The following is a 25,724-nucleotide window of genomic DNA, read 5'->3' as shown; positions in this document are numbered from 1 at the left end:
AACTCACCTCCAGAAGTCTGGAAAATATTAATCATGACATCAGTTTATACGTATTCATTTTTAAGTGACTTCAGAAAGAGGAATTGTATTCTTTTGGTTTTATAAGACCCTAAGACAAAATTTCTGCTAGGGTTTTTATTACTTGAAGATCCATCTTTTCCCCTAGATCTTCCTACAGCTTGCAGGTGCCACCTAGAGGCCCAACTGCAGAATGTACTGAAACAGGGAAATCCATTTGGAAAGGAACAGAGTGATTTCGTTGGAAATGTACTTAAATCTTTGTTTAAAATTCACCACTTGCATCAATTTTGTTTTTTTCAAAATATCTATTAAATGAAACAAAAATAATTTATGCAAAATATTTCACACTGCCAACTCATGTCTTTCCATTTTATTTTAGCCAAGCACTTAAATCTTACCAGTTCATATGCCAATATTATTTGGGTCAGTAAAAGTCAAATTTTTCCTACTGATGTTGGTTTTCAAAGTTGTTATAGTCCAATACAGAACTTGGATGAGTGGCTGTATACAAGGAGGCAAGGGTAATGGAAAATCTCACCATGTTAACATAGCATATACAATGGCAAGAGTTGTAACTAACTTTATAATGGCCTGGATCATTCACATGCTGTGTCTCTAACTGCTCAGCAGTTATTTACCAAAACTAAAAAATGAAAGTGGTTGATATTTGGCTTTTACTCTTCAGTTTTCTCTGCAAGCAGTTAGCAATTCAGTGCTATAGTAGACATAACAGAGAGGCAGCTTCCAGGATAAATTCCTATGATATCTTCCCATCTAAGCCCAGAGAAGTCTAAGAGGCCAGTGGTCCAAGCATGGGCCAGAAATGCAGCAGCAGGCAAAGATGTGCCATCATATCAAAATGGAGCTCTGGCCTCCATTTGCATGACTGCAACTGCACGCTAACACCTGGACCTTATTCCCTTCAAGGCTTTGTTTTTGAAAGAGCTTTAAACACAAATACAGAAGCACTTGGTGATAATCCTATTTCATTCAATAGTTTGGACTGATTCCCTCTTCATTCTCTTCTATTCAACAATAACAAAAAAATCTTAACACATAAGGTATACTATTATTCTCAAGTGAATTTTCATAGCCTCAGATTTTAAAAGAATTTGCAATACATTGAGTAGTATTATTTTCCCAACTTCCCCTTCTTCATGAACTATCATAATATCAAGTAAAGGGATGATATTTTTATTATTATATATTGATATCCTCAACAGTACAATATTAAATAAATATTATTTGCTTTAACTTAGAACAAGTACATTATATAGAGTTTGTATAATCATTATAGGCCACAGAAAAACAGAATCGTCCCCACATATATCTCTGTAGTTGTTAGCTAGAAATGAAAATAAAATTATATCTTGGTTTCTGTGCATTTCCTTAATTCCCAGTCTTTCTCCGTCATTAAGTATTTGGTGTTTTGCGGTCAGTTTGCTTGACCTCTCATAATGAATGTGATAATTTTCCTCATTCCATTAAGGGAAAAAAAAAACTCCTAATGCTTTCTGTACATAAAAATGTCGTTCTTTCCTTTTTACATTTCCTTTTACTCTGTCCTGCCCCTTGAAAGGGGAGATTTACTGAGATGAGAGAAGCTGGGGAAATGAAAGAAGGAATCACTTCAGATTGTATATATGCATAAGAAATTTATGTCAACAAGTCAAAATTTTGATGACAAAACTTCTAGAAAACAAATGACTGTAAATTGGGACAGAATCTCTCTGCAGAAGCAGGATGCTCAGAGTGGAGGAGAGCTAGGAAGGAAATACATGTATCGAGCAGTTTAGTTAGATGGGTCAGGTCCGGGTGACCTGCAAGACTCCTGTGATTCTGTATCTCTGAGAATGGCCCATACACAAAAATGTGTTCTATTTTACTAGGTTTTCTCTCTTAGATGCCAGTTTTGGAACGGATCCAGTCCCGGAAAGCAGTCACTCTCGTGTAGACCCCAGGCTTATTGGGTTGTGCACATTCATCTCCCCAGCTCACTATTCCAGCAAGATACCAGATATCTCTAGCATCTGGACTAACCAGTGGTCCTCCAGAGTCACCCTACAGGAGAAGGGAGAGGTTAGATTAGTAATTAATAATTCAGTTCTTTATGGCAGTATTCTTCATTTTTCTAACTTGAGTTTAATGAAAGGGGTGGTTTTCGAAAGTTTTCAGTGCGCTCAAATGCAGAGGCAATCCCCCATGTCAGTAATTCACATAAGGCGCTCCACTACCTAGAGAACCGGCTTACATTCAGGGGTCAGTACGCTGAGATTAAAGGCACCATCTCTTGGGAGAACAGTCCTCTTATCTGGTATATCTGAGAAGATAATTCCTCATATTCCTTATCAGTGTGACACAGCTCCCAAAAGAAGGGTGGAGAGTCTATTGCTGATAAAAAGCACAGACACTAGAGTCGGACACCTGGTTTTAAATCTCAAGTTTGGCTCTTCCAGCTGGTTAAGACCTTTAATTTACATATTTAATGGTCCTAATAATACCTACCTCCAGTGATAATTTTGAAGATTATGTAAGACAGTAAGTATAAAGGGCTTAGATAGAGCCTGGCATAAAACAGAACTTAGTAAATACATATTTAAAACCAGAAATTCCAATTGTTTATGCCTGGTGAATTCTAGAGGGCTGTTTCTTTATACAGGTCATAAAAACAAGATACAGGCTGATTTTTCCTCAAAATCGTGGGGTCTCTAATCCTGACCACCCTTTAAGTGTTCAGCACTCTATGGAGTTCTTAGTTAATTACATATTTATCTCATTAACTCGTGTAATTATGGCAACAAAATGTGGAGTGAGGTTTCGTTTTCTCCATTTTTAGCAATAAGGAAACCAAAGCTCACAGAAATTAAATAATTTGCCCAAGGCATATGCTATTCAGTGGCAGAAATGAATTTGAATCCAGAGTGATCTAAGTCACAGGTCAGATTTCTTCACCTGCATTATATTAACTTCCTTGTGCATTTTCTTTTGTTCATGTAAAAATATTAACTAATACCAATGCTAACTGAATTTGTAATACTGTGTCTGCAATTTTTAAATCAATTAACAAGAAGTGTTTACCTATACCCTCAAAGTCACAGGAGTTGTCAAAAGAGTGTAAATACATGGGCCTTGCCCTCAGGTAGCCTACAAATCAATCATTTTGATAATTGAACCCCAAGACTATATGAAAACAGAGCAGATTAGGATGAAGAAATGGAAAATTCCAGAGATCACAAAATTTAAATCTATTTAAAAGAAAGGTGCAAAGGAGTCTGAGAATAAAATATTAGAGAAAAACGAGAGCAGTGTACCTAACAGCCTTACTTACAAGGTGCATCAGGTGACATCCACCAACAGGTATCAAATAGGAAAAGATAGTTTGTCCTGCTAAAACTAGTTAGCTTACACATGACTAGTGGATGGGGGAGTTATATCAGTATAAGATATAGATTGTGATGGTTTGTGTGTTGTGTCTTAGGCAGGGAAGCCAGAACCATGAGAGGATAGTTATGATCTTCAGAAGAGGAAATAGCTCTCAACTGAGCTGTTGCACAGGCGGACGTCCTTGGGGCTCAACCTCTTTTTTTTTTTTTTTAATTTTATTTATTTATTTGAGAGAGTGAGCAAGAAAGAGCACAAGCAGGGGGAGGGGCAGAGGGCAAGAGAGGAGCAGACTCCCCGCTGATTAGGGAGCCTTGGGGCTCTACTTTAAGAAAATATTTAAAAAGTGCCTATGCCCTGGACTCCCTCTGCCAGAGAAGCACATCACAGCCTCACTCTGTTCATGGATCCTGGCACGCTGCCCTTTTTCCTCTGCTCAGGGCTACCCTCTCACGTGAATTGTCTCAGCCCCAGCAAACTGGTACTTCCACTCTGTCATTTCTGTGCGTTTCTAACAAACCCTAAGCCAGCCACCAGCCGCCCTGGGCATTCCGCCTGCCCACACGGTCCAAGTTATTTTTCAAGATATAAGTTTGCTGCTGTTGTTAATTCTCTGGTTACAAAGTTGCATAACCTTTGAGGGGTCCACTGGTCTGTCTCTAGACCTATTTTTCCATAAATCCTGTTCTTTTCAGTGAGTGGTTCAGTGAGAAACAAAGTTTAATCAGGAATGTACTTATCATAACAGAAACTTTTGAAACTAGAAGCCAAACCAGGAAGAAGCCAATTTCGTGGTTAAGATATGACATAAAGAAGTAATAGACTAGGGTGTTAAACAGAAAGAATGGGCACAGAGATACATTTGGAAGACATGGTAAAGAGGAAAAATAACTCCTAGGACTTAATTGATTGTATGTGAAGAAGATCTAAAAGTAAAAGAGGACTTCAACAATAATGAAACCCAGTAACAGAAAGGAGAAACTTGAAAATGGAGAAACAGATACAGGCATACCTCATTTTATTATGTTTTCTTTATTGCACTTTACAGATACCATATTTTTTACAAAGAGAAGGTTTGTGGCAATCCTTTGTCCAACAACTCTATTGGTGCCGTTTTTCCGTTTTGTGTCTCTGTATCACAGTTTGGCAATTCTCATATTTCTGACTTTTTCGTTATTATTATATTTATTAAGGGGATCTGTGATCAGTGATCTTTGATATTACTATCGTAATCGCCTTGGGGTGCTATGAACTGTGCTCATATAAGAGGGGAAACAACAAATGTGTGTGTTCTGACTGCTCCACCACCCTGCCGTTCCCCCATCTCTCTCCCTCTCTTCAGGCCTCCCTATTCCCAAAAACGCAACAATATTGAAATTAGGCCAATTAATAACCCTGCAATGGCCTCTAAATGTTTAAGTGAAAGGAAAGTTGTGTGTTTCTCACTCTAACCAAAAGCTAGAAATAAATAAGCTTAGTGAGTAAGCGTGTCAAAAGCCAAGAGAGGCTGAAAGCTAGGCCCCTTGCGTCAAACAGCCAAGCTATGAATGCAAAGGAAAAGTTCTTGAAGGAATGAAAACAGCTACTCCAGTGAACACACGAATGATAAGAAAACAAAACAGACTTATTGCTGATATGGAGAGAGTTTTAGTGGTCCGGAGAGAAGAAAAAAGTCACAACATTACCTTAAGTCAAAACCTAATCCAGAGCAACTCTCTTCAATTCTGTGAAGACTGCAAGAGCCCAGGAAGTTGCAGAAGGAAAGGTCAAAGCTGGCAGAGATTTTTCATGAGGTTTAGGGAAAGGAGTTATCAGCGTAACATCAAAGTGCAAGGTCACAAGGCAGCTGCCGATTTAAAAGCTGCACCAAGTTATCCAGAAGATGTAGCTAAGATAATTCATGAAGATGGATTCACTAAACAACAGATTTTTCTATTTTTTAAAAGATATTTATTTATTTATTTATTTATTTATTTATTTATTTATTTAACAGAGGAAAAAGCCTGAGAGAGCACAAGCAGGGGGAGTGGCAGAGGGAGACAGAGGTAGCCGAACAGCACTGAGGTGAGGAAGAGTAGGGGATCCAAGTAAAAATTTTTGCATATGACATTATTGATGACTTTTGAGATTTTAAAATATAAGGAACTGGTCAAGTGTCGAACATTGTGGGCACTAGACATAAAATGGGGGAAAAAACTGGTGCCAGAGATAGGAAAAAATTGGTTTCCAGAGATAGGAAAGCAGGGTTTTATAATCACAGAGCGAAACTTGGTTCCTTCTCTTTAATTCCCTAAATTTATAAGGAAAATTCACATCTAATACCATCATGGAAGTGGCAATGCAGAGTAGAGGACATAATTGCAGATGAAATTATATGACTTCTGGGAGTCACTTCAAAATGGATCTGAAAAAATAAGGGTGGGGAAGGAAGAGCCGAGGAGAGCATTGTGTTAAGGTATAGAGAGATGAAGTAAACTGGGCCACAAGTTGATAATTGTTGAAGCAAGGTGATGAGTCCATAGCGGTTCATTATATAGCTCTCTCTACTTGTGCATACATTTGAAATTTTCTGTAATAAAACATTTAGAATACTAAAGAAGCGTACAGCTGTTCCTCTTGGACTTTCAGGAAGGACGTTACCATAAGTAGAAGCTGAGATATTTGAATGAAGATCGTAAACGATGATCACAAATGCAAAACCACAAGTTTTAGTAAAGTTAGAGGTAAGTAGCATGAAAGAGATCAAGACAAGAGAAGATCTAGAATATCTAAACTATGATTCCATGACTGTCAAGAAGCCAAATACATACAATTGATTCTTGCTATTCACAGCAGTTATTCTTTATGAAGTTGCCACAAACCCTGAGTTAGTGAATACTGAATCATTGCTCCTGGGGGAAATAAAGGGTCTGATTTCCACGAGCCTCTGGTCCTATTTTCATCAATTGATCAAAACATACCCATATTTTATGTATGTTTCTGTTTAAAGACACATTATTTAAGATCTATTATTAATTGATTAATGTTGAACTCAGAGCCAACAGCACTGTAACTCATGCCTGAATGATGCTTACCTAACACATATTTTCTCCATATGGCACATCACAGCCTTCTTGTACTTTACTTCAGCACTACGCTTGGGGACTATTTTCACCAGCAAAGCCACCAACAAAAGGCACAAAAATGCAGAAAATGTGATGTTAAATAGACCAAAAAAGGAACACAAAGTTTATGGTATGAAAGCTGAAACAAGAAGGCAACGCATCTCCTTTTTTGACCTCAGGTGGGAACATGCACATTGGGTGACTCAAATTTTTTCCCCTCTGCATATGTTCATGAATAATCACAAAAGTGCCTTGATGATTGATTTGGGGCCTACAAACAAGTTTTAGCAAATAGATGAATTTGTAGGTCCAGAATTTGCAAATAATGACGATTATGGGTATATTTTCAAGTGAATCTTTTACTAAATTGGTTTTATTTTAGTATTTTATTCACAGGATCACTTGAATTTTCTGTAGAATTTTGTACTGGGACCAATCTATATTGTTCCATGTCTTTCTTCAGGAGTGATCGGGGTCTCAGAGGGGACAAAGAAACACAATGAGTTAAGTCTAGTCTTGAGTGTTTGCCAGGAGTGTGGAGAAAGGTCAACTGGTGAAAGAGTTTAATGCAGCAAATTGAACAATGCTGAATTGACTGACCCACAGGTAAAAGCTGGGAAAGGACAATGGTGAAGTCAGTCATGAATTAAGGGAAGTAAAGCCAATGAAAGCAAAAAACCCCCCAAAAAACCAAAAAACAAATAAACCAAAATCAGGTGCAGTGTGTATGTGAGAGAGTAAAAACATCAAAAGTTGAAAAACCAATTCTTAGAAATGAATGATATACCACTGTATGGACTTACATTGGAAAACATACAGAATAACATGTCATTTCAAAAACCAATTTGAAGCTTAGAAGAGTGCACATTAAACATAAGATCTATCAAATCACAAAATTAAAATTATAGGAATATTTACGGTGTACCCAAGGAATCAGTATTGGCCTTGATTCTATCAGCAATGTGGATGAAGACATAGAGGTCATAGCTGTCATAGCAGGCAAAGTCATATTGACAGTGCTAGCCAATGTACTGGAAAGCAAAAGCAGGGTTCAAAATAATGTCTATGCTCTGGACCAAGAGAGAATAGAATTATTTATTTTTTTACCCAAACTAAATTTTTTTACCCAAACTAAATTTAAAAGATATCAATTTTTTTAAAGGTATCAATTTTAAAATCAATTTTTTAAAAATTGGACTTTAGAAATAAATATAAAAACTTCTGAAAGTTAGAGAAAAGAAGCCAGGTGAGCTAGGACTCATGGAATGATACAACAGTGAACTCCCTGAATTTGCTTGTTTGCTCCACTTATCCTGAACATAGAGTTTAAAAAAAGTCAATCTAGCAACCTGCCAACAGATACAGATGAAAAAGAAGCCCCAAGAAAATCTTTCTCTCTCCAGTCAAAGAAACAAAAAGGGAGCAAACTATGGAGGACAAAAAACTTTTAGACAATATCTGCTCTACTCCAGCCAAACATAGCAAAAACTGTGGCTCCATCCCAACCCCCAACAGCAAAAGCGAAGTGGGGAGCCTAGACTTTTATCCCTACCAGGCTGTAAGAAGGCCCAATCCCCCACCAGAGAAGGCTGAGTTGGAAACCTGACTTTCATTTCTGCCGGGTGATAATAAAACTGTCCTCTCTTTCCTACGGTGACCAGCTGGGGAGCATAGATAACAAACCAGTGGAAATGAGGCCTAACTCTCTCACTCAGTTAGGGTCATGTCAGAGGAGACCTAGTAGAAAGTCAGGGCTTTCCCCGCTGCCAACAGTAATGAGGCCACTACCCCATGATGTCTGTGGAGGCCACAAAGGGAGCAGTAACAAGGTTCTCCCAGCCAGAGTGGTATCAGAGGAAGCTTAATACAGAGCCTAAAATTCCACCTCCATCCAGCTCTTCTCCTCTACCTGGGTGTCAAAGGAGGATGAGTAGGAAATGAGGTAGCACCTACCTACTCCATCCAGGGTTATGTAAGAGGAAGTGTGCGAAGAGAGAATTTAAATAAGATCCAGAGTCTTATAATATTCAAAATGTCCAGGATATACCTGGAAATCACTTATCATACCAAGAACCAGGAAATTCTCAACTTGAATGAGAAAAGACAATCAACAGATGCTGACACTGAGATGATACAGATATTGGAATTTTCTGACAGAGATTTTAAGGTAACCATTACAAAAATGTCTTAATGGGCAATTATCACCATGCTTGAAACAAATTAAAAAATAAGTTTCAGCGAAGAAACAGTAGATATAAAGAAGGATCAAATGGATATATTAGAACTGAAAAATGCAATAATCAAAAAAACTGATTGGAAGGGCTTAACAAGATAGAGTTGACAGAAGAGAGAATCAGTGACCTTGAAGACAGAATGATAGAAGAAATTACCCAACCTGAGCAATAGAATCAGGAATGAGGGAGAAAAGTAAACAGAAGCTCAGGGACCTCTGAGATTGTGACAAAAAAACTAACATTCCTATTTTTAGACTCCCAGAAGGAAACAAAAAAGAAAGTGCAGCTGGGAAAGCATTCAAAGAAATAATGGCTGAAAATTTCCCAAATCTGTCAGTGGACATAAATGCTGAGTAAAGATATTTTATTTATTGCTAAAAGTAAACGTCGAGCTTTACATCAGAAGCCGGGGATGTACTATATGGTGACTAACATAATATAATAAAAAATCATTAAAATAAATAAATAAAATAAATAAATAAATGTATCTCATTAATAAAAAAATAAATAAATAATAAATAAATAAATAAACTGAGTAAACCCCCTGAATAGGATAACCTAAAGAAATCCAAGCCAAGACACATAATCAAACTTCTGATAACTAAAGTCAAAGAAAAATCTTGAACACAGCAATGCAGAAGTGGCAGCTCATCTAGAGGGAAAACACAATTCTAGTAATAGCACATTTCTCACCAGAAATCATGGAGGCCATGATCTAAATGTTAAAAGAAAAGAACTGTCAATCCCAAATTCTGTATCTGGCAAAATTATGCTTCAGGAACGAATAAGAAATAAAGACTTATGCAGACAGAAAATCTGAGGGGGGCGCCTGGGTGGCACAGCGGTTAAGCGTCTGCCTTCGGCTCAGGGCGTGATCCTGGCATTATGGGACCGAGCCCCACATCAGGCTCTTCAGCTATGAGCCTGCTTCTTCCTCTCCCACTCCCCCTGCTTGTGTTCCCTCTCTCTGGCTGTCTCTATCTCTGTCGAATAAATAAATAAAAACTTTAAAAAAAAAATAAAAAATAAAAAATAAACAAACCAGAGGCAAACTAAGCCCTAGAAAAAATATAATCACTANCAAAAAAAAAAAAAAAAAAAAAAAAAGGCTAAAGGAAGTTTCTGAAACAGAAAAGGAATGATAAAAAATGTCTTAGAAAACCAGGAAAGAATAAAGAACAAAACTATGAATAAACAGACTTTCCTTCTACTCTTGAGTTTCTAAGTTATGTTTGGAACTTAAAGCAAAAACATTAACGTGGTTCTCAATGTATATAGAGGAAATATTAAAATTTACATCAATATTATCATTATAAATGGGAAAAGTAAAGAGGCTTCAGGGGAGGTAAGTTTTCTATTCTATACTATGCTCAAACTAGTAAAATTTCAACACCAGTAGATTAGTGATAAGTTATGTATATACACTTAGAGGAATCACAAAAATTTTTCCACAAAGATAGCCTAGTCAAAAACACAAATAGATAAATAAAAATGGAATTCTTAAAAAAGCTACAGTATGATTCTATTTATATAACACTCTCAAAATTACAAAATTGTAGAGGTGGAAAATAGATTCGCGATTGGCATGTGTCAGTGATGAAAGTGTGATACAGGATTGACATCAGCCATAGCAACTGCTTTCTAAATATGTCTCCAGAAGCAAGAGAAACAAAAGCAAAAATAAACTACTGGGACTTCATCACAATAAAAAGCTTCTGAGCAATGAAGGAAAAAAATCAACAAAACTACAAGGCAACCTACAGAATGTAAGAAGATTTTTGCAAATGACAAATCTGATAAAGGGTTAGTATCCAAAATATATAAAGAACTTATAAAACTCAACACCCAAAAAAATGAATAATCCAATTTAAAAGTGGGCAGAAGACGTGACAAAACATGTTCCCAAAGAAGACATACAGATGGCCAACAGACACAGGAAAAGATGCTCAATATCACTCATCATCAGGGAAATGCAAATCAAAAATACAATGAGATATCACATCACACCTGTCAGAATGACTGAAATCAACAACACGAGAAACAACAGGTGGTTCCTCAAAATGTTAAAAATAGAACTACCCTATGATCCAGCAATTGCACCATTAAGTATTTACCCAAGAATACAAAAATACTAATTCAAAGGGATACATGCACCATTAAGTATTTACCCAAAGAATACAAAAATACTAATTCAAAGGGATACATGCACCCCAATGTTATAGCAGCATTATCTACAATAGCCAAATTATGGAAACAGCCTAAATGTCCGTCAACTGATGAATGGATAAAGGAGATGTAGTATATACATAACAGAATATTACTCAGCCATAAAAGAGAATGAAATCTGCCATTTGCAATGACATCAATGGAGCAAGAGAGTATTTTGCTAAACGAAATAAGTCAGTCAGAAAAAGACAAATACCATATGATTTCCTCATATGCAGAACTTAAGAAACAAAAAAAAGCAAGCAAAGGGGGAGAAAAAGAGAAAGGGAGGCAAAGCAAGAAACAGACTCTTAACTAAAAAGAACAAACATGGTTACCAGAGGGAAGGTGGCGGGGTTAAATAGATGATGGAGATTAAGGTTAGATAGGTGTTGTGATGAACACCGGGTGTTGTATGGATTGTTGAATCACTGTATGGTACACTGGAAACTAATATTACACTGTATGTTAACTAACTGGAATTTAAATAAAAACTAAAGAAAAAAAAGACAGTGATAGAGAAGTAGGTGTTACTATAAAGGAGATCTTTGTGGTGATGAAATAGTTCTCAACTGCAGTGATGGTTACACAAATCCGCACATGTAACAAAATGCCGTAGAAGCACACCTTGCACCAATGTCAATTTCCTCGCTTTTATACTGTACCATAGGAATGTGGGATGTAACGTTTGGGGAAAATAAGGCGAAGAATATATGAGACCCCTCTGTAAACTTTCTATAAATCTATAATGATTTCAAAATAAAAAGTGAACAAGAAATTATGCAGCATACTAATAGGTCAAATCACGTACCTGGCATGCATCTTTTTTTCCTTTCAAGAAGCCAGCACATAACATTCTGGGAGTTATGGCACCATTGTAAGACTGGGGTTCGTTACAGGTTTGAGTGTCTATGAGATCCACCTGTACTTGCCAAAGATGATTTTGACTACTACCTAAAGGGAAAGAATAGTCTTTGTATTTGTATATATACATATATTCTATAAACCTCAAGAAAATCATACTTATCGGATGAGATGGCAATACAGGATATGTCTTTTTTTCAGGTACAGTCATATTTTGGGGAATAATTATTTCCTAACTACTTTAAATGAAAAGTTAGGTACCTATGAAAGAATCTCAAGTTGTTTAAGTGACTTCCATCCCATGGCAAAATTTAGAAGGTAATTTCAGCGGGGAGAATGGTGGCCTTATGATTCTCTCATCATCACAATTGGGTGTATTAATGATCCCCAAGCTCTTATGTGGTTGATTCCCTGGTAAAAATTTCAGCCAATATTTACTATTTTGGACACCTTACCAAGCACCATTACTACAGTAGTAGTGAGGCACTTTATGGTAACCTCAAGCAATGAAGGAATATATGTGTCTTCTGAATGATCTAGTTCACAAATAGGGTCTGACTTGCCCAGGTCCATATGCCCAACCCACCAACATATTTTGCCATAATGACATTCCATTCTTTAAATGCCTTAGAATACCAAATTGGGTTACTATGGTTTGATTTCTCTTCAGATGCTCACCATCATTTTGCAGTGCTCCAAATCCTGTCACAAACATCTCATTGCCTGGGTGGAACTCATGGGATGCATCAGGGAGACAAATCCTATGTACTGCATTTGTGTAGGGAACAGGGCTAGAAAGCTCTGCAACTGAAATATCATAGTCATGTGATGGATACTTATATTTTTCATGGACAAATATCCTTCTAAGGCCTTGTTTTATCTTCGGAGGCTTTATTGTTACTCCAAAGGAAACAGTCCATCTGTCTGGGTCCTTATACCTGAGGAAAAAGTACAAAGGATAAATTCCACTTTAGCATACTACCAATGTAATGGCTTATATTAAATAATTTAGGCTACTGGTGTCAATATTAGTTTTCTTTTTAAAATTACAGTTTCTCTATATAGAAACAAACTCTTTCCAATCTGAGAACCTGGCTCAGGAGTAACAGGTAGAAAAGCCACAGTGGCATGGTTCTTAGGAGACACATTCCACTCTGCATCTGAGTTGTTCACCCCAGATCCCAGGGTTTTTGACATTTCTAGGAATCAGTGACTCCAAGAGAGACATGGAAAACACCTTTTGTACAGAATGAAAGAACTAAATGTCTTCTATGCACCATGTTCCCTACCTACAAACATACACATTTCTCCGCAAATGGAAAAAGCTACACATAAACATAACAAAGCATTACTATCCTGTATACATAGGCATTTTGTGTTAGGTTGAAAGGTCTCCATTCTTTGGAATACAACTAGTCAACTCATCCCTTAGCCCCATCTCTGAGAGATATGCAGCAGAGAGATATGGCTCTTTAACATCAAGCTCAAAGTCAAAATATGACTTTAAAATTTCTTTAAAACTCTTGCTTCCTTTCACAAATTGTTATTTCTTTATCAAAGGATAATTTATCTACATGTACTTTGATGCCATTTCCATTTCCAGACTATTAAGCCTCTTACTAAGTTTTATGTGTGTCCCACTCTTTGTGATGTACATTTTGTGAGAGTGTATTGAAGATATCGTTATATTAAACTCATCTCTTTCCAACTTCATGAGGTATTTCCTTCCTGCCCAGCCCCAACGCTCTTTGCCTACCCCCAGTCATTCACAAGCCAGTCATTCAGGACTTACGTTCTAAAGCAGTGAGCAGCACTCACAAGCCATGTGCTATTAATTAAAGTTGCTCCACAGCGATGGCTTCCATCCCATTGCAGACTAGCTTGCCACGGCCATTCTCCCTCTTCTACCTCTGTCCCACCGACAATCCTGAGACTCTGACTTGGAGTTTTACTCCTTCGTGTCCCACAGCCTGCAAAGAAAGATGATGCCTTACTTAACAGTTGCTTTTAAGTATCAAAATGTGTCACTATCTCAAATTTCTTTTGTACTTTGTGCTCCAATTGTATCAAACATTTTCTCCTGTTCTTACTTTTCCTTCAACTATAGCAGTTCATTAATTTAACAACTATTTATCTTGTAAGATTTAAGTCAATCATTACATCCTCTAGGATGCCTTCTTTAACAATTCCTCTCCCCCAAACTGGATTAGTTATAGCTCTTTTGATACTTCCATCATTGTCATCTTCATCATCAACATCATCATCTCTCTACGTGTGTGTATATATATACATAGCTATATATGTCTGTCTCTATGTACATGTATATATACTAATATAGTTACCAGTACTAATTATATATACACCAGTTATATATGTTATATATACACTATTTATACATAAAAATTGTTTGTAACAGGTTTTGTCATAAATATACACTAAATATATATAGTGTGTATATATTAATTATAATATAGCATATATATACAGTATGTATACATTACTTATACATATACACATGTATTACATGATATTTATATATAATATATATATAGTTTATAACAGAGTTTCTCATCCTTGGCCCTACTGACATTTTGACATGGATAATTCTTTTCTGTGGATGGCTGTGCTGTACATCACAAGATATTGAGAAGAATCCCTGGCCTATATGTGTTAGATGCCAGTAGCATCCCCCCCTGCAATCATGATAACCAAAATGTCACAATGGGGCATGACCATGTGGAGGTCAAAATTGCCCCTTCTTGAGAACTATTGCTTTAGAATTATGTGTTCATGCATTAGTCTCATACATCTAATCTCATTAGGGTATGAGCTGCTTTAGGCAGGGATTATATAGCTCATCCATTTTATATCCCTTTTGCCTAATACACCACTAGCACACAACAGTTTCACAATAAATACTGGTGGCAAGAATATACACCATTGAAGTAACAGGATTATTCTTTGGTCTCATGTTTAATCAAGTTTGTGAATTAACCAATATTCTAAGCTGGTGAGTAGCATATTTTTTTCCATCCTTTAAGATAAATATATTATGTACTAATTCTGTAATTATCAAATGTATCCTCTAAATCATGGTGGGGTACTCTGCTGTAGAGGAAGGGAAATACTAGGCCTAGAGTCGGTACTTTTAAAATATGGGTGAAGATATTATCTGGGCCTTCAGTAATTTTATCGATATATACCCCAGCCCCATAATTGCCTGAAATTTCCATAGTATGGGATTAATAAGATCAGGAAGATTTTATTTAGTGTAGAATAACAATAAGTTTCTACTTGTAGCTGAAAAATACCAACATATAGATTACTGTTATATAATCTTTCGAAAATGTTTGTGAGAGTGTATTGTAGATATCTGCAGTCAGATATCTTTTCTCCCTTCTTTAACGACTGTAATACTCACTTCTACTACATGTCTGCCACAGGCATCTATATAGCCACTCCATAGTTCTCCCGACTTTTTTGTTCTTTAGTAATAGAATGTGCCTCAAAGATAAGATAAAGCATCCTGAGCTGTGTACAGACCAATCAAATTTTATTCTGACCTTATAGTATCACACGAAGTAAGCCTTAATGATCTAGTGTTAACTTTTTACATTCAGGTAATACAATTTTAATAAATATATTACACTTACAATTGTTCAGAAAATTGTCTGTTTCTGTCTTGTTGATTTCTGAAATACACAGAAATAGTTAATAGAACAGGACCAGCACATCAGAATTTCATAATGTCTCTGAGTACTTCAAATAGGAAAGGCTGGTTAATTCTATTAAAAGACAGGACCTTTAGGTTGTAAAAAAACAAAACAAAACAAAACAAAAAACAAAACAAAAACTCAACACTGTTAGTTTATCATAGACAGAGCATGTTGCCTTGGGAAAAGGGAGATCCGAACACTGTTTCTTAACTTCAGTGTGGGTAATAGTCACATAAGGAGCATCTTTATACTGTCAATTCCTGTTCCTTTTCCCAGTAATTCTGATTAAGTAGTTTTGTGAAATCACAAATCTCAGAAGTCACAAAACTCAGAAATCTGAGTTTCATACTAGAAAATAAGATGCAGTATTTCCCCTTTTTGGGGAAATACTATTCTAAATCACAGTACTGATTCCCTAAATGCAATGATATTTTGACTATTATTTCAGTTTTTTCTTTACTAAATTCATAAGAATAGTCCCATTTGTATAACATACATGAGTGGCGGGTCTATAAATCCATCCCTCATTTAAAAATAATGTTATCCTTTTCTAATTCTTCTTTCTGCTGAAATTTAGAAAGACAATTTGGCCTTTTTTCAACTCTAGCCCATGGCTCCTTAGCTTATTGACTTCTTAACAATCAGGCCCTAATCCTATGCAAACACTAAACCAACCAACAGATACATAAAACTCTAAGCATTTGGGTGCCTGGGTGGCTCAGTCAGTTAAGCATCTGCCTTCAGCTCAGATCATGATCCCAGGTCCTGGGATCGAGCTCTGCATCAGGCTCGCTGGTCAGCAGGGAGCCTGCTTTTCCCTCTCCCTCTGCTGCTCCCCCTGCTTGTGCTCTCTCACTCTCTCTGTCAAATAAATAAATAAAATCTTAAAAAAAAAAAAAACAAAAACAAAAACAAAACCAAAAAACTCTAAGCATTTAATGTCCTGATTCAGTAGATTTCCAAAGACCAAAACTGTTCTCTTTGAATATGGCAGAATAGGAGTTCTAAATACAAAAATTTCAATGTCAATTTTTCTTTTAGTATTTAATAGTGTTGATATGCTAGAAATCTATATTCTAGGAATTCTTCTTTTGACCTTCTCCATTCTGGCTATTTTGGGGGAAAATGGCTCAGATAAGGAAGTGACCATTTATTCTCAGTAAATATTAAATGTCTTCACCACTGATCTCTCCATTTCAAATAACCTGTTCTCTATCTCAGCGTCTTCCTAGAGAAAGTTCTGGCTGTGCATGCTGATACTACTAACAGGGCCAGCTTAATGGATGTATATCTACATTGGGTCCCAGACTCAGCATAACTTTCACGTGGTTTAATGCTCACTGTATTGAAGTTCTTGATATTTTTTTATTTCATAACTTGTGCTTTAAAAATGAAGTCTAGGGGCACCTGGGTGGCGCAGTCGTTAAGCGTCTGCCTTCGGCTCAGGGCGTGATCCCAGCGTTGGGATCAAGCCCCACATCAGGCTCCTCTGCTATGAGCCTGCTTCTTCCTCTCCCACTCCCCCTGCTTGTGTTCTTCTCTCACTGGCTGTCTATCTCTGTCAAATAAATAAATAAAAATAAAATCTTTAAAAAATAAATAAATAAATAAATAATAAAAATGAAGTCTGATAGAATAATGGGGCATGGCAAGAACAGAGGAGATACACACAACATATGTGTCCATGGATTCTTGGCACCCCACTTGCATGTATCATTTGTGATACCCTATGAGCTCAAGAATTCCAGTGGATCCACAATGTTCAGCAAACTCAAAATACAAGATAAGTGTGTGATGTCTACCACTAAGGAACCAGGGAGCACTGACAGTCCCAGGAGGCCATGTTTTCTGTTTGAAGCAGAGCTTGCTTAGAACACAGAAAGAAGGCAATAGCATTCTAGTAGACACCTAACGACCCTATTATATCCTCTCTTGCTCCCATTTCTTCTTTATATTAACCAATAGCTTCTGCTGAAAATAATGACATAGAGGACTTTTCAGTTCTTCCTCACTTAAGCTGAAGGTAGAGAGCAATGGTAAAATGTGCACATATCAACAAAGGAAATAAAAATTGTCAAGCTAGACTTGTATAGTGTTTCCACTGATCTGGGAAGAGTCAAATTCATGCATGTGTGAGGTATGAAATACAGTTGTATAATTTTCATAATTCCACATATTTAAATGCTTTTATGTTTACACTTGAAATTGATATTTTACAATATGAAGATGAATAATACAATTCTTGCTAGTAATTTAAAACTTCATTTTTTTCACTTAGAATGGCATTAATTAGTAAACAAAAATGCCATGACAAGTCAAAAGAGACTGTAGAAGAAATAAAAGTCATATTTTAATACCCTTAACAGCACATTTTTGATGCTTTTTGAAAAGAGTCCAACATTTTGCACTGGGCAACATAAATTATGTAGCTGATTCTAATTACTCAAGCCTCCCTTCCTAAGCAAGCAGGGTAAGTGATCATCCCGTCAGGCCTCAAGTTAGGTCTATTAGCTTTTATGTTAGTACCCTACGTTCATACTTTCTACGTGTTCCATATCCAATACTGTGTCCACTAGCCACATGTGCCTAATGAGCTCTTGAAACATGGCTAGTCTAAACAGAAATGTGCTATAAATATAAAATACACATGAGATTTCAAAGCCTTAGTAGAAAAAAGAAAATATAAAATGTCTTAGGAGTAATTTTTCTATTGACTACTTGTTGAAATAATAATACGTGAATTTCACATGTTTACTTTTGCTTTCTTAATGTGGCTACTAGAAAATTTAAGATCATATGGTTGGCTCACATGATATTTCTTTCTTTTTTTTTTTTAAAGATTTTATTTATTTATTTGACAGAGATAGAGACAGTCAGTGAGAGAGGGAACACAAGCAGGGGGAGTGGGAGAGGAAGAAGCAGGCTCCCAGCAAAGGAGCCTGACGTGGGGCTCGATCCCGTAATGCCGGGATCACGCCCTGAGCCGAAGGCAGACGCTTAACCGCTGTGCCACCCAGGCGCCCCTCACATGATATTTCTATAGCATTGTTCTATTGCACACAACTTGACTCTTAACCAAACTTTTACTTCTACTGAGGATCTCCTATGTTTCTTACTTTCTAGTAATGAGGACCTATCCCTGCTTATTTCATTCCCCTACACCCAACAACAACAAAAAAAACTCAGACTTTAATTAGTTGTAAAATAAATATGAATAAAACAAGTATAAATAAATTATAAGTTTTTCATTGGTAAATGGGCTAAGAGAAGAAGCTATAACTAGGTATATCAATGAAACTTGAAAGTAAATATGTGGATGGCATGAACCTTTCCACACATCATACTATCAGAACATAAAATTGAAGCATCGAGAAGAAGGAGAAGAATATACAAAGCCACTTTCTCCATTTATAATCGGCTGCTATAGCTGAAGTGTAAGGCCCAACGCAGGAAAAGAACTCAGGCCCAGAGGTAATGACACACTTGCATAGGAGGCCTAAATTTAGGGTAGTATTAAAAATAAAATATTTCAGCAGGACCAATTTAACCCCAAAGAAATGTTCTGTTGGTGGCAAGCCTCCATAATTAAAGGACATCCAAAACAATTTTTAAAAATCAGTGCCTTAGGGGCACCTGGGTGGTTCAGTCATTTGAACTTCCAACTCTTGATTTTGGCTCAGGTCATGATCTCAGATCATGAGACCAAGCCCCACATAGGGCTCTGCACTGGGTGTGGAGTCTGCTTGAGATTCTGTCTCTCCCCCTGTCCCTCTCCACCTCCTCCCTCCCCCAAAATCAGTGCCTAAGACCAAAATTAACATGGAGCTGTTCTATGTGAGAGAATTAAACTAAATAAGAGAAATAAACTTACTTTTAATTTCAACTGATTCAGGATCTAATTTGGGGGGTCCTACAGCATCTTGCAGCTTTTCAGGTAGAACATGTTGAATAATTTTATCAATGGCTTCAGGATCCTCAGTAGAGCGAACTCTAAAAATCAGCAGCATATGAGCCAACACTCCATGTTCCTCTTGACTGCAGACCAAAAAGATAAAAAGAAAAACGCAATTTTAAGAGATGTAGTTTGGAATTCGATTTATGGTAATGTCACAATCTATGTTCTTTTAATCATCCATTTGAAACACGCACATAAAACAAATCCATAATGTAATTTAAAAGATCAAATTTGGGGCTCCTGGGTGGCTCAGTTGGTTAAGTGTCTGGCTTTGGCTCAGGTCCTGATCCTGGGACCCTGGGATTGAGGCCCACGTTGGGCTCCCCACTCAGCAGGGAGTCTGCTTCTCCCTCTCCCTCTGCCTGATGCTCTGCCTGCTTGTGCTCTCTCTCAAATCAATAAATAAATTAATTAATTAAATATTTTTTGAAAGGTGTGAAATTATTTTAAAAAATAAAAATAAAAGATCCAATTTATTTTCTTCTATATTCCTATTGTTTACCACATATAAACTTCCAACTCAGCCTCCCTGATAGTAAGCTAGTATGCTCACGGTCTCCCTTAATACCAAGATACATAGTTGTTAATATAAAAAGACACTCTCTGGTCAACCATTCAATACTATCAAATATAATGTGTGGTCAATATGGAGTCAACTCTGGCTTTGGTTTCAGTCTTAATTCCCAGTGGCTTAAATCCAGTGATATCTCCTAAGCAACGTCATGGTCTCCTAAACAACTTCTTATCCTAAGGATATTAGAAAGCTTAACCAAATTGTCTTGATTTTATGTGATTATATTTTCAAGATAGAGCATTAATCAGCCTTAATGTTATTAGAATGAATTACTTCTTAGAATCACCCTTGACTTCTCTTTCTCATTCTCAGTAAGCTACTCTACCCCCTTTACTTCACATACAATCAGTTCTCAGAGAATCTTACTCTTCACTATACACTGTGTTGACTACTTATATAAGCTGTAAATGGGAATATAAATTAGAACCTTATTTTTAGAGGTCAATTTTATCAGTTATACATTTGATGATCCATTCTCTCTGATACCACACTCTCTTCAAATATTAATCTTGTGTGTGTGAAGAGATTTATACATATGTTTATCATAATCTTGTTTTTAAATCAGAAAAAAATATGTAACAACCCAAGTGTCCACCAAAAGGACATTGGCTAAAACAACCCTGACACCTACTTGGTTAAATGCTATGCAACGAATTGTTGAGATGTGTTATTTGTGAAGGGGGAATTATTGGAGAGGGAGTTTTGCTTTCTATTTTATGGAAAAGTATGTTATTTGAATTTCATATGATTTTGTATTACTTTTGTAATCTGAAAAAGCAAACAGACTTTAATGAGATTATCATGTATCTCACGCCCTTTCACTCACTCAGCAACCCTGTATAACAATTATTTGTTCTGTCTTCTTTCTCTTAAACTATTCCTATACTGGCTGACTAATACAAACAAAAACAAACAAAACCTGCTCTCTACCCTAGCTATTCAATTTATCTCTCACCTTCTTATCACAGCAAATCTTCTTGAAAGGATAAATTACACTCTGCCTCATATTTACTTTCTTGCAGTCTGCTTCCTTCCCTTTCATTCCACTGAGTCTTTTCTCTACACTAAATGACTTCCTTATTGACATATCCAATGAATTTTTTCCAGTCATATTACTTGGTCTCATGGGAGTATTTTGTCAATGTTGAAACTTTTTGTCTTTCATGTCAGTGGTGCCTTTCTCATGATTTCTCTTTTTTCTTTCTCCTTCCCTGTATATTTCCTAGGCTCCTATTTTTTCCACATCTCCTGAAGTATTGTTTTCTTCAGGCTTTCTTCATCATCATTTTTTTCCATGCATCACCCTTTTTCTCAGAAATTCTACTTACATCCACACATTCTAGTACTTTGAGTTGATAATGAACAAAGGCACATCTTCAACTCAGTTCTCTTTCCTCCCCTGAGTAAGACCCATATTTCAGGCTCATGTGGTCCCCTAGTATCTCAGCTCAACATCTTTCGGTATGACTTCATCTTTCCTACAAACTTGCATTTCTTCCTATTGATTTCAGAAGAAATACTAATGAGTAGGAAGATTACTAAGATGAAGAAGTAAACAAATTGGAAAGTGATTTGAAAGGTAAAACTGGCAGAACTTAGTTATTCATAAAATGTGAGGGGCCCAGGAAATGGAGGAGTGTAGAATGATGTCCAAGTTTCTCACCAGTGTGATTGGGTTTTACATGAGTTAGAGAATTTCCTGTGGAATTTCCATGTGGAGATGTGCATAGGCAGGTATACAGTTCTAGAAATCAGCAATACACTTTAGATAGGAAATATTGAAATTTAGATATCAATAGCATATGCAGTCATGTGGGTACATTAAGTTCCCTTGAGAGACTGAAAATTTAAGGATTGGAGAAGTAGATACAGATTCAGAGAGAATAGTATTTTAAATGCCAGAGGATAGATGTCAGCTAAGTGATAGACTGAGAAGGAACTCTTAAGAGTTTTGTCATTGAAATAATATTGGAAACAGCTCTCATTCTATTTTTGAAAAATACAAATAATTTGTAATAAAAAAATGTATTATTTAAGATCCTCATATAATATTTTGCTTAAAATGTTATGTTCTGAACTTCTATTTATGGATGGTTGATTATCAGATCTGGAATTTTCTTAGGTAAATATTTGGAGCAGAAAGGGGTAGAGAAGAAAAAAGTAAAGAAAATTGATAAAGAGAAGAAATAAGAGGTTAAGACAAACATCATCCACTACACTATTTTGTATAGGGGACGACTGGCTATTAAACTAAGGGATACAGCTTAGGTCCCTATCTATGCTAAATAGTTCCCCAAAAAAACCAATTCAATAATGTAGACACCAATAACACCTCTGTCTCTTGATATCAATCACCATGCAAATACTTTCTTATAGATTTAGAGAATGAGTAAAGCAAATTATAACCCATAACTTAGAACAGCTGTCGAATGTTGGTTTAACTGAATTATATCATATCATAACATTTCAAACAGTATTTATTACTAAGTTCACAGCTTCAGCTTTAAATTGTACTCAGAAGTCAGCATTTTAGATATACATACCTGAATCTGATAATGTGAGACTTGACAAATTCTTCTCTCAATGGAGATTTATGAAATGCATCTTTCACCTGTTCCAAAAATATTCAAAATATGTCAGCAAGAATAAGTTTCTGCAAGTCAATTTAAAGCTCTATGGAAAATTTAAAAACAAAGCAAACAAAACAGAAAGCATTAACTAACATGTCACAATGCACTCAACTTGAAGAATCTCGAAGAATCTTTTCTGGTTCTACTCAGTGATTTCAACTAAACTCTGCCTTAGAAGTTATAGAATCTGGGAGCCATAGTAGTGGGGCCAAGTGTGACATCTGCTGTGCTACACTCAGAAAGATACTAAAAAGAATAAACACATTGGTTTTTTTTGAAAAGGAAGAGTAAATATTCATATCCTGAGATACAGATTTCTGTAGGTAAGTAAAGGAAATGAAATAATTCCGCCAACTGATGGTTGGTTCATAGATATGAGTGTGTGACAGTGTCACATGGATGGTTCTTAAAACTGGTGAAAAAGTTGCCAAATTTCCTGGCATAATCTGCAACCAATTCAGTATTCAAAATGCTCTTAGAAAGACCCGTGTGAACTAGGACACTTAGCCTACCTAATATGTTCTGTTAGGTTTACTTCAATAAGGTAGAAAAATGTATCTTGTGGAGATATTTCTTACTACTATAATTAAGGTGTTATACGCAACTAATGAATCATTGAACTTTACATCAAAAACCAGGGATGTACTGTATGGTGAATAACATAATATAATAAAAATATTATTATGAAAAAGAAAAGAATTCTAGCCAACTTAAAGTTTTGTTAGGAGTCAAGGTAAACATGTCAAATATTTCTTGATTTCAGTGTGTGAATATTTACCAACTGCAGTTACAGCAAGCTGGTGATTGGCTGACAGAAACAATGAGTCTTTTTATTCTTTCATATCTTTTGTTGACTCCTCTGTCTTTGTGCCCAAGGTCAGTTACCTCAATTACGAGACAAATCAGCACAGTATGAGTGAGTCTTTTAATGACCACAATCACTTGGATACTCTTGTTTAAGGGCTTATATTTAATCAAATAATTTCAAAATTGTTATTAATTTGGAAGAGTGTTGAAGAGTCTTATCTATATTCCTTCATATGTAAATCATTCTGGATGTTATAAAAATTTATTTTAGTGAATTGCATAAAAAACAAGGAAAATAGTTGCATCTTTTCTTGACCCTTTTAGTTCCATTTTCTTTCCTTTATTTTATTTATGGTTTTAGAAAAGAGCTTATTCAGATATTTCCCTGATTCAGGGTTTACAAGTACAAATTCAACCAGAATTTGACCTCCTCAGGTTTCTAGTGTATCAGGTAGTTTCTAGGTGGATAACTGCCATTATGTTCTTACTCAGAATATTGGATATGGAAGGCAATTTTGAAATTATCCAGTCTAATGCTCTAATTTGCACATACGGAAATTTGTCCAGAATGAAAATTGGTAGTAGATGGTTCTAAAACTAGGTGTCTCAACTTCTAGCTTAGGGTATTTTCCATCACATAATACCACTAACAACCTCGCAAACTGTCAGGAAAGGTGCAGATTATTCTCTAAGTAATCTGACAATGATTAGAAATCATCACCCACGCTCTTGCTCTCTTGGCCTATACTGATATTTTTACCACTTTTTAAAACATTTGATTCATCTCTGAGGATGAATGTTAAAGCCTTAAGAATAAAGATGAATATCCATGTGTCTTCTTTAGACTTATGTACCCAAAACTAGTCCAAGGTCAGATATATATGTATATGAAAATACTACTCAAGTATGTGACTGAATAGTTTCAATCTTGTGGTCTTTTGCGCACGGTGTCATTTATAGGATACAAAAGTCATATTTTGGGTCACCCTCACATTCCCAGAATTTCTGGACTCTGCTGATCAAGACTGTAGCACTGGCCATGGAAGAGTGAGTGGGAGGGACATGAAGGAAGGGCTAAAGGTCACTTAACTTCAGCCCTGCAAGGCATACTCTCCCAAGTCATGTATTGTCAGTTTTATTTTATATCTTTCTGGCAGGGCTGCTTCCCATTTTTCAAAGATATGCAAGATCAGTTGAATGGATGTTATGGAAGCTAGGTACCAAAAAATGGATATAAAGTGATAGCAAATGCCCTAGAAATGGAGGGGGAAAAAAGGGCTTACCATTGATTCAATTTTCTGGCTCATTTCTGTGAAATTTTTAGAACCCTCTCTTCCAAAGTCGCCATACAGTTTGTTACTTGTAAATGACAATGTGCTATAGTAACTGTAGGTCTCCCTTTGATCTATTAAGAAAGAAGGAAAAAAACCATCATACTTTTTATCAGATGTATGCAAAGCATCATTATTTCCATGCTTGGTGGTTGCTAGAAAGATGGGTATTAAGGAGGGCACATATTGCATGGTGTGCTGGGTGTTATACACAAATAATGAATCATGGAACTTTACATCAAAAACTAAGGATATACCATATGGTGACTAACATAACAAAATAAAAATTATTATAAGAAGAAAAAAAAAAAAAGAAAGACAGACTGAGACCAGAGAGAATGGCCCTACCCCAGGTCATCATCTCAATCACCTTGCTCTGAGCTTCATGGTTATCTCAGAATAAAAGACAACAACATTCATCATTGTAAGATTTAGAGTATAAAAGCCATAAGAAATGCTTGGGTTCCTGCTGGCTATTAGTCATGTTTTATCCATTCCTTAATTAGTCACAAGAGACTGCAAGTCACGCCATCTGAGCATACAAACAAGAATGGACTTGGAAGTTTCCCAAGAGTAAATGCACTTTTACATTCCGAAAGTAGATTTCTCACAATTCATTAAATTACGTATCAATTTTGATCAAAAGGACTGTAGTGTAAGAAAATTTATTTGGGGTAAAGAAGATGAGGGTAGGGATGAAAATGCTTGTGGTTCAGTTAGGGAGCTAGAGCTGCCATCTGGCATAACCATCCAGGGACACTTAGTTTCACCTGGCTCCCTTGTCAATCCATTTATTTTCTTCTACCAGCCACAGGGATTGTCTTGTTTTGCCACTGGGTACACTTTCTGCATCCAGTTTAAGCATCCCAAGTTTTTGGCCCAAAGAAAATTAATGCAGGATT

General features: G+C 36.3%; 1 protein-coding gene across 1 annotated transcript in view; it reads right to left on the bottom strand.

The window, feature by feature from the left end:
• Nucleotides 1-374: 374 nt before the first annotated feature.
• The window catches only part of LOC100467027 (transmembrane protease serine 11E), a 43,125-nt gene continuing 17,775 nt past the window's right edge, over nt 375-25,724 (bottom strand). Inside the window, exons 3-10 of the mRNA XM_019810137.2 lie at nt 24,775-24,896; nt 22,598-22,665; nt 19,397-19,560; nt 15,463-15,501; nt 13,602-13,779; nt 12,488-12,747; nt 11,757-11,899; nt 375-2,082 (exon numbers count right to left, since the gene is read on the bottom strand). Coding sequence (XP_019665696.1) covers nt 1,921-2,082; nt 11,757-11,899; nt 12,488-12,747; nt 13,602-13,779; nt 15,463-15,501; nt 19,397-19,560; nt 22,598-22,665; nt 24,775-24,896 — 1,136 coding nt within the window. The 3' untranslated portion in view covers nt 375-1,920. The remainder of the gene's footprint in view (nt 2,083-11,756; nt 11,900-12,487; nt 12,748-13,601; nt 13,780-15,462; nt 15,502-19,396; nt 19,561-22,597; nt 22,666-24,774; nt 24,897-25,724) is intronic.

This window comes from Ailuropoda melanoleuca, chromosome 11 (assembly GCF_002007445.2).
Source record: "Ailuropoda melanoleuca isolate Jingjing chromosome 11, ASM200744v2, whole genome shotgun sequence".
Taxonomy (NCBI): Eukaryota; Metazoa; Chordata; class Mammalia; order Carnivora; family Ursidae; genus Ailuropoda; species Ailuropoda melanoleuca.
This window is presented reverse-complemented; position numbering and strand designations above follow the sequence as displayed.